We start from the raw sequence: 15,021 nt of genomic DNA on the forward strand, positions 1-15,021 counted from the left end.
CAACAATTACCTAAATATGCACTCTCTCCCGAGTTATGCATACTAAATAGGCACAGCTAATTGAGAGCTCTTCAACCAACCACAATATAAACGTAGTTGAACAAATAGAGAAAAGCTATGGCTCAATTATATAAAAACATAACAAGAATTTATCCTACAAAAGGTTCTATCAAAACTCTAGATAACAAATTAGCTATTCATAATAGTATGTAAAACTACAATACTAAAAGTCATAACCAACAATGAAAAATAGGAAGAGGAAGGAAAAACTTGTAGAAGAATTCTCCGCCTTGCTCCCAATGTGTTCTTGCCTCCTTAGGTTGAATCTATGTCTCAAAATATGTCCCCTCCTCCTCAAAATAGGTTTAGGACCCCTTTTATACAAGTTGAAATAGTGTAGGGCCGAAATAAACTTGTCCCGGGCCAGACAAGTTCTCTGATTTTCTGCCGCGGTCAGTTCCGCGGTCGCGGTTTCGACCGCGTTTTTCACCCTGTTCCGTTTGGAATTTGGAAAAACGTAAAACATGAAAGTTGTAGCCCTTTGAGTTAGCTTTCCAACCATATATTGTGGAGTCCAAATGGATTTCTGAGCAAAAAGTTATGTCTATTTTACTAGACAGCGCATAATATGCCTCCTCAAGTCTTCGTTCGTACTTAATTATCAAATTTGACCCCCGAACACGATCCCGGCTTAATTCCTTGAGCTTTTACTCAGACTTCAAAGCTTCAAATCACTTAAATTCATTCCATAACATCCATATAGCTCGGAATCACACCTACAAGGCATAAAACACACAATTAGTGCAAAACACTAGCGATTAAAGCGCAAACTCAATTAAAGTGCAATAAATTCGAGTGTAATAATCGACTAAAATATGCAATTATAGCCTATCATCAGGTTGAAAAAGAAAAAAACTGTTCAATGGGGCGGGGCGGGTTAAATTTGTGGCAGGGCAATGCTTCACCCGCCCCGCCCTGCCCTGCCCCGCCCCATTTGCCATCCCTATGTCTAGCTGCCAGATAATGTGCCTCGTTAAAACCTTAACTAAAATAAAACCCAGTGGGAAAAAAAACTCTAGAGAAGGAAAAAGAGTACACATATCTAACAATACGCCTTTTGGTTGCCTCGTTAAAAACCTTGCAAAGAAAATCCGGTGGGACAAAACCTTGTAAGGGAAAAAGAGTACAACGCGTATTAACTCCCCCTGATGAGAGCATCAATTCACATCCTTAAGCATTTGCATTCCAATCTTGTGCACCATCTTCAAAAGATCGTTGGTAGATATTTGATAAACAATATCAGCCATATTAACTTCAACGAATTTGTTTCACCTTGAAATCATCATCCCTGATAGATGTATTGTCTTCATATGATCTTGTCGGAATCATCATTTCAATATCTTCACATAGGGGTGAAAACTCTTGCTATCATATTATCATGCTTATAGTTATAGCAAGATACATATGTGCACAAATTGCATTTAGGATATAGTAATTCATGACCATGAATTCTATATGCTTTAAGCAATTTAAATCCTTCAAGGATTTTTAAGTCATATAAGCCATATAATAGACTTTAGATGCATATCAAGTTTTCATGTCATGCTAGACATATAAGATATCGAAAACTGATTACACATACCATTGACTTTATACTTTCGAGTGTTTGAACTACATGTTCAAAACTACATATCTTTCGTATGAAACCAATTCTACTTGAATTGTTTCTCTAGACTTAAGATCCTTATATATATTTAACGCTATCATAGATGTCGTCAACGAATATTTTATATCGGTTCCAATCTTCTTCTTTTTTTCTTCATAAAGACATAACATAGAGATCTCTTCATTCATATATTCAGGTACCTGAATCTCTCATGAGATTTTATGAAGTGTTATGTCATGTGATCTTCTAGATCACTTGCCTCCTTTATTATGATCATTTTGATCATTTGCTCATCTTCTTTATCAAGAAGTTTATTTGAAACCGATTTGTCTATACGCTTTAAGCGTACCATAGACTTTGTCCTTCTAGGACTTATTCTAATAGGAGCATTTGCAGTGAGAATATAGTTACTTTCTTTGGGTCAGCAAATGCATCTGGCATGCTTTGCAATATATTGCAGATGAATTATCCTTTTATGAACTTCAAGTTCATATTGTTTTATTCGAGGATCTAGATGTACAAATAATAATTCATTCCGCATAACTTTTTCTCAGATGTTATCATCTCTCCCCCTCATGTTAGAAAAACTAACATGCTTCCTCAACTTTGGGAACCCATCTTTGTGCGTTATGGTGTTAATCAAAATATACACCGCATATCAATAATAATGAGATGGAATTATTTGGTTCCTGACCCTGAAACCACTTGTGAGGGGAGAATGTAATATACTTTCGTATATAACGTATATCAAACTGATATATATAACTTTGTTCTCATAAGCAATAGTTTAGCTATTAAGTGGAGACACTTAAAAAATCATTTTGCTAAACCAAATGTGATATAAACCAACTTATCAAGATTAACTTCTTGAATAGAAAATCTGGAAATTATGCTCGAAATTAAATTATTGAGCAAGTTACCTCGCAAATACCATGTTGCGGGTTAATAATAATCGCACATGTAACCATCTCATAGATGCATCTTATGTGGTATACATGGTAGGTGAATGGGCCCATATTCACCTTTGATATTTCCAGCATTCATGGGATTCAGTCCCAATTTTAATTGGTCTATTAAATAATGAGAACAAGCAATGTAAGAGAATTCGTAAAGAACTTTCTAGTTCTTTAATATTTACCCATGCGAATTCTCTTTTATTTTTGCACATCATACTTGAATTAACATGGCTAAACCAATTATGCCAATTGGATAAATTATCAATATTGATAAACTTCAGGTTTACACCATGATGTGTGCAATTATGAATAAACTCCAAGTTTATTATGATATAGGTTTTTATATCAATAAATATCCACTTCATTGTGGTATTCTTTTGTTTATGTAGTACAAATTGGAGAATAAAACGGGTAGCTTTTCATATACATATTACCCCGCTACAAGTTGTAGTAATAGAAGATATTAAATCTTTCCTTTATTTATAGTCTCAATATAATCAACCGCTTTCGCGTATACTTTGGAAACTGAATAAGTTTCTTTGAGACTTACTACAACACAATACCTTATTGGTAACTAATTGTGTTTCTCCAAAATAGTATAATTGGCTCTTGCAGAGTTCTCAATTAATTTTGTAGTACCACATATTCATCAACACCCATATGGTGAATATCTCTTTTAAAGAGAAAGTTATACCATTATGGTTATGGTCAAAATTATATGCAAGATCTGTTTCTTGCATTACCGTTGTCTTTTAACAATCACAATGCCAAAATATTTTGGCGTACAATAGGTATGTGACCAATGACCATTCATGCCATAATAATGACATTATTTTCTTATATCATCTCAAACCTCCTTTTAGAGGTGAGTGCGGTATATTCACTACCACTAGCACGTTCATATTCTTTGAAGAATGAATATGTATTCATAAATCTGATGTTGTCACATTCACATCATGAATGGACCATAATCATCTATATGTGCTTTACAAAATCTCATGTCAAATTGATGACAAATATTACTTTCACAGAGTGAAGGATTATTTTGAGAATCCTTATTATTCTCATTATCACAATGATGGCGATTATAATTTCGTCTATTGCCGCGTCAACATCCATTGATACCTTCACGGTAATAATTTTGTCTTCTTTCAGACTTTATCATATACTGCTATCACATTCTCTTAAGGGTATGAGAATAAAGCAATGGGACGGGCTTCCACTTCTTGTGCTCACAATCATACATAAATTTGATCATGGCAAGACATAGAAATTTTACCACTTCGAGTGGTTATAATTTCTTTCTAACTCCATTAGAGTTATAATCATAATTTATTGTATTTCTTTGTATTTAAAATCAAATTATAGAATAAAAGAGAAAAATACGGTAAAATACCTACCTTAAATCCAAAATTTAATCATGAAGGAAGTTCATGGAACAATTGACAATCATTATGCTCAATCCCAAAGCTTTTACTCAAGTGGTTAGAGTCTCGTGCTGATAACGTGTTATGAAATAATAAAAGAAGAAGAAGAGTATTACAGAGAAAAGTAGGGAGAGAGAATTTTTATTGATTTAGGATGAATTACAATGGAATAGAACTCTCTATTTATAGAGAGAGGGTGACTTAGCCACCAAGTAATAAACCCTAGAATCTCTCTAAATATAGACATTCACCATAAATAAAATTCTATTTATAACACTATACAATTAATTGTTTGTTTTTCCCTTCATATTGATTCTGAGATGCCCATATTTCTTATGTATTCGCTGGACCTTCATTCACCTTCCTGTCCCAACTAGAGCTGTCAATATGGTTTAGCAATTGACGGGCTGGGCTGGGCTAGCCCACCATTTTAATGGGCCTTATAATGATTAGCCCACCCCAGTCCTATGTGGGCTACGGGCCCCCACGGGACGACCCATCATTTTTAAAATATAATTTTATATTTTTTCTTTAATTTCTAAACTAAAAAAAAAGATAAATATTTAAAAGTTTAAAAAATCTTATTGAAAAAATTTCACAAAAACTTAATAACTTTTTATACGGTTCTAATATATCACAATAAATACTAAAAAGGTAAAAAGACAAAACTATATTTCATTCACTAAAAGTCGAAACTCAAAACAAACTATTCAAGAGAACGCCCATGACGCTTATGGGATATCTAATACATCATCTTCATCAAACACATTTGAATCTGCTTATGAGAAGGTTGTCTTAACATCTTCACCTTCTTCTACATCTACAATTCGTATGCAATATTAATTAGTTAAATATAAGAATAATTAAAATTTTAAAACTAATTAACGTTTTAAGACTTTGATCTTTTAATACGATGAGCTTAATAAACTTTAAGCTTGGGATACTCTTCTTGTTATTTTGTATCATATACTTTTTATATTTTATGTATATTTTAAATAGGTATTTTTATTAGGCCCACGGGCCGGCCCAGCCCAGCCTCAGTCAAGCCTCGCGGGTCAGGGGCTTACTCGGGCCGGACTTAAAAGCCTCGTTTTTAAATGGACACCAAAAATTCTAGCGCAGCCTTGCGAATTCACCGGCTGGGCTGGTTGGACCAGCCCATATTGACGGCTCTAGCCCTAACTAATGCTATCTATTCCACCTTTATGTCTCCATTCCCTGTGCGCCTTTGTATTTCAATTCTGTATTACTATCTCGTAAATTGATAAAAAAATTTAATTACCAACTAACTTCCCCATCCAATTAATTAAAATATATCTCTTTCCAATTCAAACTATTTTCACTTTGCTTTTCCGAGAGTTACTGTTATCAATTCTTTAAGAAATGTTTCAAAATTAATTTTTCACAGTCAGTCACAGATTGCGAGAATCATGTGTTAGTCGATTTTTAAACATGTGATGAATAAAAACTTAGATATAGAAACTAAAATATCGTATACATGGATAGAAAAGAAAGGAAGGAGAAAGGAAAAGATCTAGTACAAGAGAAATACTACTTTTTTGGATGTTTAGAGTAGTTAAAAGTTCAACCTTTCTTCTCCCTCAAGCTGTCTCTTCAAGAATGATTTTCTTTATTTCAAACATTCTATAATTGAAAAAGGTTCTTTAATTCCATTATTTATGAGAGACACAGAAGGATTAAGTTGGAGTTGTTCAACATTGAAAGTGTCTTTTCCTTTTTTTTTTTCTCTGATTATTATTTTTTTCACAAAAATGCAAAATATTATAATTAAATTTAGAAAGCAGTGGAAACATGATGCTAAAGACCATAATGATTTTGCTGACCATGCATGCTTGTTGCTTAATCCCCAATTTCCCATTGAATAGTCTCAAGAATGTTTATCTTCAACATAAAGCAATTTCAATCACGCTGTTTCTTATTCTTATTTTATTCACAAGACCACAATTTGAGACAAACAGAAAGGAAATAAAAAACAAAAGCAAAAGGAAAACAAAACCAAAATTCTAAATCAATGACGTGTCTTCGGCTCAAGGCCAAAGAAGAACGCAGAGAAACTCAATTGAGGTCAGCGATGTTGTACCTAATTTCTCAATACATTTTTTTTAAATTGAATGTAACATATTTAATTTGGAGCATCAGAGTAATATTTATTATTCTATAAAAGAAAATATCTGCCCCTACTAATCAGTGTAAGTTAGAAAAAAAAACAATTGTTGGGTTTTGGATGTGTTTAATTAATATATTAAATACTTAAAAGAGGGTGAATGGGAAATGGAGGGAAATAAAATTTTTGAGTGAAATTTTAAGTTCCCGTAAAAATTTTTGAGTGAAATTTTAGTTATTTGTTAATAGTAAAATATTAACAGAAATGTTATTAAATATTTGTTTTAATAACAAAATATTAATATTAAATATTAATATTAATATTAAATCCAATCCGTTTTTTCTGTTTTGGTAACAGAAAAGTAACTACCCTCTTCAATTTTCCCTCTTTATTTTCCCTCTTTATTATTGAGTAAATGGCCATTTATGTAATGGCATTTATGCTGTGGGCGTTTTGCATAAACAGCCATTCTGAAGAGTTGCACCTCTTCAGATTTCAGCCTAACTTTGGCTATAAATACAACACTATTCTGCTCAGAATTTCACTACGATTTGCTGAGTTTCTTCTCCTTCTTCTGCATACTTTTAGCATCAAACAAAGCAAAAAGTAAGTGTGATTTGCTACCGAACTTTGTGTTCGCTGAAACACTGGGGTTTGAAGTACCACTACACCAGTGTGTAATTCGTTCTATCCTGGGAGGAAATAATCCATAACCTTGGGTACTAGGAGGGGATTAAATTCCTTAAGGAAACACTGTGAATTCAGTGGGCTCGAATTGGTTTTATGTCATTTCTGTTTATGTTCATTTCTGTTTATACTCATTTATATTTCCAGAATTATTTTACAAATACAGTCTACTAACAGTAATTACTTTATGTTTCTACTTAATCAAAAAAAATTAAATCTTAAGAATTATAATTAAAAATAAGAATATCTATTTATAATAAGAAAATAGGACATGTCTGGCACGCCATGGAATACTCCAAAAACCTCGTCTCTGACTTTACCATTATTTTTTTTGCTAAAAAGATGATAATATCGCTAATCCCTGCCAATTTCTCATTTTGTCAGAAGCTCTTTGGAATTCCAAACAATTGTCCATATCATTGAATTATTAAAAGTTTTAGGGAGAAATTCAAAAATAGCCAGATTTACCACTGGTCGTTGAAAAATAGCCAAGTTTCAAAAGTTATCGAAATTTAGCCACTTTAAATCTGAGCGAAAACACTGTTCAAAATCCGGAAAAATAAGCCCGCAAATTTTACGGGAGTTCCAGGGTAACTATGCTGGAACTCCCGTAAATTTTACGGGAGTTCCAGGATAACTATGCTGGAACTCCCGCAAATTTTACGGGAGTTCAAGCATAATTATGCTGGAACTCCCGCAAATTTTACGGGAGTTCCAGCAAGTATAATTGTCCAGTATAATATACTGCAGTTTGGAGCACTGGTGCTCCAGTCTCCCGCAAATTTTACAGGAGTTAGCAAAGTATACCGGTCCAGCATAATATGCTGGAGTTCGTACACAAATGCACCAGAACTCCCGTATATTATACTGGACCGGTCCATGTTGCAGCAAAATAGTGGCTATTTTTCATTGACTTGATAAACGCTGGCTATTTTTCATTGACCAGTATGAAAACTGGCTAGACCATGATATTTTAACAAAGTTTTAGTGCTGGATACTTGATTGGGTAATGGTTACTCAAGTTTTTATTTAGTAATTAATTCATCGTAAATTCGCATGAGGGAAAAGTTTAGCGTCGACTAATTCTCATTTCCATTAGTTTAAGGCGTAATACATCTGGAGACACTTAAAGTTGGCACCATCTTTTATTTAGACACCTAAACTGAAGGTTGTTCCTATTGAGCACTTATACTACACTAAACTTGTTCCAATTGGACACTTTTTTGACAATTAGCCAAACTTACCAGGTATGTGCAATGCACTCGCGGCTGACGTGGCAAATGACAATAAAAAAAGAGCACATACCCAATCAGAAAATGACATTCTCAAAAAGAAAAAAAAAATTTAATTTATACCCAATCAGAAAATGACACGTTATTAACAAAAGAAAAGAAAAAAAGGGCACATTGGTGTTCTTGGTGTTCTTCACTATCTTTATGTCTATTATTGTTCCAACCACGATTTTAATCCAAAATTTTAAGAGAAACTTCTCCAAATTTGTTATAACTTCAACTAAATAATCTTTACAAAGACTTGAAGACAACCCCAATATTAATTTCTCAATTTTTCATCAAATCAAGTAACCCATTTTAAACTTTCAAGCTTTCTTAAAGACCCCATTAATGGTGTTTTGACTTCAAATGAAGAATATGGTCCCACTTCGGTTTCAATCAACTGAGATGGTTGTTGGTTCAAACTTTCGAGCTAAATTAATGGTGGAGGCACAACAATGGTGAAAGTGGGGGATACAATGGTGGAGAGAAAAGAAGAAGAAGAAAGAAAAAGAAAAAAATGAAGATGAAATCTGTTTTTTGTGCTCTTCACGCGCCTATTTTGGGTGAAGCTCACTTTATGTGCCAACTCAGCAAAAAGTGTCTAATTGGAACAAGTTTAGTGTAGTATAAGTGCTCAATAGGAACAACCTTCAGTTTATGTGTCTAAATGAAAGATGGTGCCAACTTTAAGTGTCTCCGGATAAGCCTTAGTTTAATTAATGGGAAGAGGATTTTACTTTTATCAAGTATAGGGAAAAAAAGATAACTAGAGTTTCCGTGTTTTATCTAAAACTGGTAACTGTCCAAGGTTGAAATTGACTACCTACAAAGATGAAAGCTCATTATGTGATTTTTTTTTTTTTTAGGTAAGAGGGGAAACACGTAATCCCTACAATCTCTGTTCTTTGGGTGAACACTCTATTATTGGGTAAACTTTTCCCGGTGTAATAGCCTATAAACCGCACAGGGGATGTAAACCGTACTAGGTAAGTCCTGTACGACAGGCTCTACCCATAAGGCATTGAGGGGGGATTCGATCCCTGGCCATCCGTATGGATCACAACCCTCCAAACCAACTGAGAAACCACCTAAGGGTCATTATGTGATTTTTAAGGGTAAATACATTGTAATTTTTCTGGTCTTAACAGATCACGTATGCTTCTTCTAAAGTTGCCAGTATACTTAAGCTCTTATTTCGAGTTTTATATTTAAAAAAATATATCGTAATCCGCAAATAAACAGATTACCCCTTTTGCATTAATAACTTTACTCTTTTGTTTTAAGAAAAAAAATATGTTATCTCAGTTAGCTCATGCATTTAGCACTGCCATTCTATATATTCACGTTTTTAACTACGTAATATTTTTAGATTTCCAAGTTCCAAGGATGAAGAAGAATGAAAACAAAAAAGGAATTTTGGTAAAACAATGAAAGACGACGTTTTTTTCTAGACAGCAATGAAGGAAGTGGGAAGAAGTTAAGGAAAAACCGAAAAAGGAAGGACGTAACAGGATCAAATATTTTACTTGTAGTATCAATGTTAAGAGTTGTAATAGTTAAGTTAAAAGTCTATTCACAGTCAGTGCTTACATAAAATCAAATAAATACGCAATATGTTTCTTTTTAATACATTAATTTGTTCTAAATTAATAAAAAAAAAAAAAATATATATATATATATATATATATATATATTATATATATATATATTATACCTCAATTAGTTTTTCTTATTATGTTATTAATATAGACACTAGGTGTATGAACAAACTTTCTCCGGTTGCTAGGTATCATCTATTGATAAAAGACAAAGTTTAGTAGAGAATGCACCGGCTATTTTTTAAATACTTCCTCCGATCCAAAATAAGTGATTTTTTGGATGTTTTCACACAGATTAAGAAATTCACCTTTTAGCATTAATTAGCAGAGGAATTGACCATACTAACCTTTACTATCTCACATAAACACTCCTGACACATATTCAAACACTATTTACTCCAAGGACAATGTAAAAAAGTAATTAATTTATTCTTGAAATCTGGAAAAATCACTTATTTTGGACCACAAGAAAAAGACCAAAAAATCACTTATTTTGGACCGGAGGGAGTATGTTTTATTACTTTTCCATTTTCTTGTTTTTTCTTTGAACGTTTATTTTTTTTATATATAGAATTATATTTTTAGTAAACTCAGTAATAGAATATATTAAATGCATACATATATTGCTGATAAAAGGAATATACGTTTGTTTCACACGTGTAGCGGAAAAAATGTCCCCCGTCTCCCAGCTTGTATGTTTTGCTATACGAAAAAATAAACAAGTTTTACTTTTATTAGTACTACTTTTTTAAATATCTTTAATTTTAGGAAGTTGTAACTTATAGTGCATGTTATCCAGTTTATAATTATGCATGCAAAGCTTATTTTAAAAAGATAAAAGAAATGATACCATAATTGAGATCGAAAATTAGGAGGCTTGACCTTCGACTTCCGAATTTTTTCGTGCTTTCAGAAACAGTAGTTGATACATAACATAAGTTTGTTCACATCATATGTAAGCCTCAACGTAAAATTTAATCTTGCTACAAATACAAAAAAATATATGACTATCTTTTAAAGAGCTTTTAGCAATCCGTAGCTATATTTTATGTATTTACGTTTCGTAACAATAAGATTGGTCAAGGTGGTTTTGCATCCGTTTACTATGCAGAGTTAAGAGGCGAGGTTCGTTGTTATTCGTGTCAGATAAAGATGCTTAGCAATTATTGTTGGTAATCTGTGTCCGAAATCAGAAAAGCAGAGAAACATTAGTTTAATAAACAAAACAGAAAAAATAATTTCGAGCCCACAAGTTGCTTGTGTGTCCTTAAGGAATTTAATTCCCTCACTGTTGCCTAAGGTTTTGGATTAATTCCTCCCAGGATAGAACGGAATAACTATTCTGCAATACTGGCAATCGAAACTACAGAATTTCAGCGAACTCAACAGACGGAGCAAATCACACTTGACACTTATGTTTACTTGAAAATAATGCAAATAGAAAAGATGGGAGAAATTTTCAGATTTTTCCATGTCTCAAAAATGAGGCCAAGCCTCTAAATTTATAGACAAAGGAAGGGTGAGATGGAGAGGTGCAATCCAAAAGGTGCCTCTTCCATTTCCCATTCACACCCTTTAAAGAAAAAACGCAACTGTGACGACCCAAAGGGTCATCACCTGTTTTCTTACTCATTCCGTGCTTTCGAGGCCTTGAAAACCTCATTTGTAGTCGTCTCGATTTGCGTGCGCAGTCCGGGCGCGTAGTCGGAAAGCTTAAATATGAAATTCTGTGATAAATGCTAAATTTTGATATTAAAATGAATAAATTTGACTTCGGTCAATATTTTGGGTAAATGGACCCGGAATCATGATTTGACGGTTCCGGAGGGTCCGTAGAAAAATATGGGACTTGGGCGTATGCCCGGAATCGAATTCCGAGGTCCCACGCCCGAGAAATGAATTTTTGAGTAAAATTGTTTTTCTAAAATTTATGAAGAAAATTGAAATGAAAATTGGTTAGAACGTGTTGGTATCGGGCCCGTATTTTGGTTCCGGCGCCCGGTACAGGTCTTATACGTGATTTAAGATATTTCTGTAAAGTTTGGTTGAAATCGGACGCCGTTTGACGTGTTTCAGACTATAAGTTCTAAATTTGAAAGTTAATGAAGTTTGAGGAAAAAACTTGTGATTTTGAGGTTTAGTTCGTTGTATATGATGTTATTTTGGCGATTTGATCGCACAGATAAGTTCGTAGGATGTTGTTGAGTTAGTTCATGTGATTGGTTAGGTGCCCCGAGGGCTCGGGTGTGATTCGGATGTGTTTCGGGATGGTTTTAGCCTCAAAAATGTTGCAGAAATAGCTGTTGTTGGTTGCCAAGTTATTCCTTCTATGCGATCGCATAAGCGGTGTCGCGATCGCATAGAGCAAACTTCAGGGGTTCACAAATCTTTCTATGCGATCGCATTCTCCTCTCCGCGATCGCGCTGTATAAATTCAGCTTTCATTATTTTCCTTCTATGCGATTGCATGTTATTGTCCGCGATCGTAGTGCTCAGAAACTCTACTCTATACGATCGCAACCCTATGTACGCGATCGCAGTGCACAGCAGGCCTTACCCTATGCGATCGCGATCTCCTTCCCGCGATCGCGATGAATAATTTTGCCCAGTCATATATTTAATTTCCAGAACAGTAGCTACGGAATAGTTCATAAGTTTTCACGAGCTCCTTCTTCTCCAAGGTCCTTAGGCGTCCATTGAAGCTTCCTTTCATCAAAACTTCGTGGGTTAGTGAATCTTAACTCGTTTCCTTCATTTTCCATCAATATCTATTGAATTCCTAAGCCTAAAACATGTAATTTAGGGTAGAAATTGGGGGAAGTGGGTAGAGTTAGGGCTTTTTGATTTTTCTTGATTTAGACCTCGTTTTGGGGTCAAATTTAAAAAACAAATTATATATTCGGGCTCGTGGGTGAATGGGTAATTTGATTTTGGTCCGAACCTCGTGTTTGACCAAGCGGGCCTGGGGTCGATTTTTGGGATTTTGGGAAGAAAGCTTGGAAATATATAATTAGGCATTGGGTTTGATTTGTTTAGCATATATTGATACTATGAAGTCATTATTGTATAGATTTGATTGGGTTTGATTTTTCTTGATTTAGCAAGTAATGCTGATTGGACGTATATAAGGTTCATGAATTGGAATGGACTGAAAATGCCTGAATCTTGAGCTTATTGACCATGTGGGGTTGGACTTTGCTGTCTTTTTCCAAAGTGTCTTGCTAGGGTATGTCTTTCTAATTAGTAATACCACTTTTGGAGTCATAAATCAATTTGTCTTGTGTTATCATATATGTGCCATTGCTTAATAACCACACTATTGATCAAGATAAAAACCAAACCATATACTGATAGTTACTGCCAAGGCTGGTGGTAGTACACCAAGAACATCACCTAGCACACCAGTGTCTTAAACTAATATCTTTTTCATCTTCTTAAAAGAAAGGATGAGGAGGATTATCTTATAAAAGTTTTAATTTCATGAAATTTACCTCGAAAATCTTCTCTCCACTTGAGCTTTGTCCATCAAAAAACTGTGGATCATGTTAAAAACAAAGCCAAAAAAATATTCATCTTATGAGTGTAAAAGTATTTATAGTTCAAATTTAGTATTCATAGGTTTGTAAGTAAAAATGTTTACTGTGATAGTGTCGTCGAATTTGTCGTATTCCTCCAGAAGTTCATCATCATCAATAATCTTAAAATCATTGTAGATTTCGACCTGTGACTCAATATTCTCTTTCTTAACAATAACCTTGAACATGAATTTTTTATAAACAATATCGTCCAGTTCAGTTGGATAAGAACAATCAGCATCCGCAATTGAGGTCTACACCAAATTTCAGAGGTTAGAAATATTATAATTGACAACTAAATTAAGTTTAGTATTATACCTCAACTAATCCTTCCTTAAGTTCTTTTGCGGACTTCCCTATAAGCTGCATAGCATCGCGATTCCAAAGCAATAATAAGATAAAAACGGTTCCATCCATAACACGAACTTGAAGCCTATACCTGCAACTCAATTTTGATTAACTTTATGCATATTTTTTATAAAAATTTATATATATTAGTAATTACCTGTGAGTAATAGAAGATGCTTCTTCATTGCATTTCTTACAAAAGTATGTAGTACCAACTTTGTCAACCTTTCTAGTACACTTGTTGCATGCCAAGTATGACCATCCCCGGTCAAGTTCCAAATTCACCAATTTTGCCGTAATCCAATAGCTACATTCCTATTTAACATAAAGAAAATATTATTGTAAATGCAAAACATAACGTACATATAATATTATAGTAAATTAAAATCATTTGCGTGCACTGAACTAAATAATAATTTTAAACAATACAAAACCTTAGTCATTGTAAATGCAAAACAGAAAACATAAGGTAAATAAAATCGTAACACTAAATTAAACTCACCTCCGTACACTGAACTAAATCCCTAATAGTTTTAAACAGTACAATTCCTTTGTCTAACTCATCTCTAACAGAGTAACTTTGCTGTGAACTTGTTTGGGTGATCCGCTCAAAGTTTGATTGACGTACTGCCAGGAATCTGCATAAGTCGAAAATTAAGGAAGATAATGAATATATAAGAAATGCAAACTTTTGTTCTGTAGGTTTATGAACTTTTGTCATGTAGGTTTATAATATACAAATTTATGAACATTTGCCGTGCATATATAAATTATTATTTACCTACTAATTTGTTTTGTCAATACTATTTTTATATTTTTTGCACATATAGAAAAGGATTATACACTTGACAAACCTGGATTTAAACTCAGTAGATTGCGGTAGCGTAGGATTAATCCATATCTTTGTCTGATACCAACAACTACGCACTGAGTAATTACATGTGTATTAGATTTACTATAATTATAAATCTGAAATTATATAATATTTATAAACTAAAATTGAAAAAAACATGTAATTAATGGTAAACCTCGATCTGGGATTACCCACATTCGAACGACTCTAACTTTGAGATTCCATTGCATCGAGTTGCCTGAAATTTGGTTGATATCATGAAATTGTGTAGCCATAGTTGCAAAGCAATTTCAGACGGAGTAGATAAAATAGAGAGTTGAAAAGGATTCAAAAAGATAAAGCGCATAAATATCAGTTATGGAAAATAAAATACTACTAAAAGGAACCAAATCCTAATGCTCTGAATTTATTCAAAGACTATTTAAAAAATAATAGTGAAGAAGGATAGAATCAAAACCTTAGCAAAAGAGTTCCAGTAATACAAGAAAGAGAGCCAGTACAATTCCAATCCA

The 15,021-nt window shown here is 33.5% G+C and overlaps 1 protein-coding gene across 1 annotated transcript; it reads right to left on the minus strand.

Annotated features, from left to right (window-relative positions):
- LOC109217287 (replication protein A 70 kDa DNA-binding subunit A-like) lies at positions 13,195-14,668 on the minus strand. Its single transcript, XM_019381521.1, has 7 exons — positions 14,651-14,668; positions 14,511-14,563; positions 14,159-14,294; positions 13,814-13,971; positions 13,627-13,747; positions 13,374-13,562; positions 13,195-13,266 (listed from the first exon to the last, which is right to left on the minus strand). The coding sequence occupies exons 1-7, from the start codon at positions 14,666-14,668 to the stop codon at positions 13,195-13,197; spliced, it is 747 nt and encodes a 248-aa protein (XP_019237066.1).

This window comes from Nicotiana attenuata, chromosome 2, assembly GCF_001879085.1.
Source record: "Nicotiana attenuata strain UT chromosome 2, NIATTr2, whole genome shotgun sequence".
Classification (NCBI taxonomy): Eukaryota; Viridiplantae; Streptophyta; class Magnoliopsida; order Solanales; family Solanaceae; genus Nicotiana; species Nicotiana attenuata.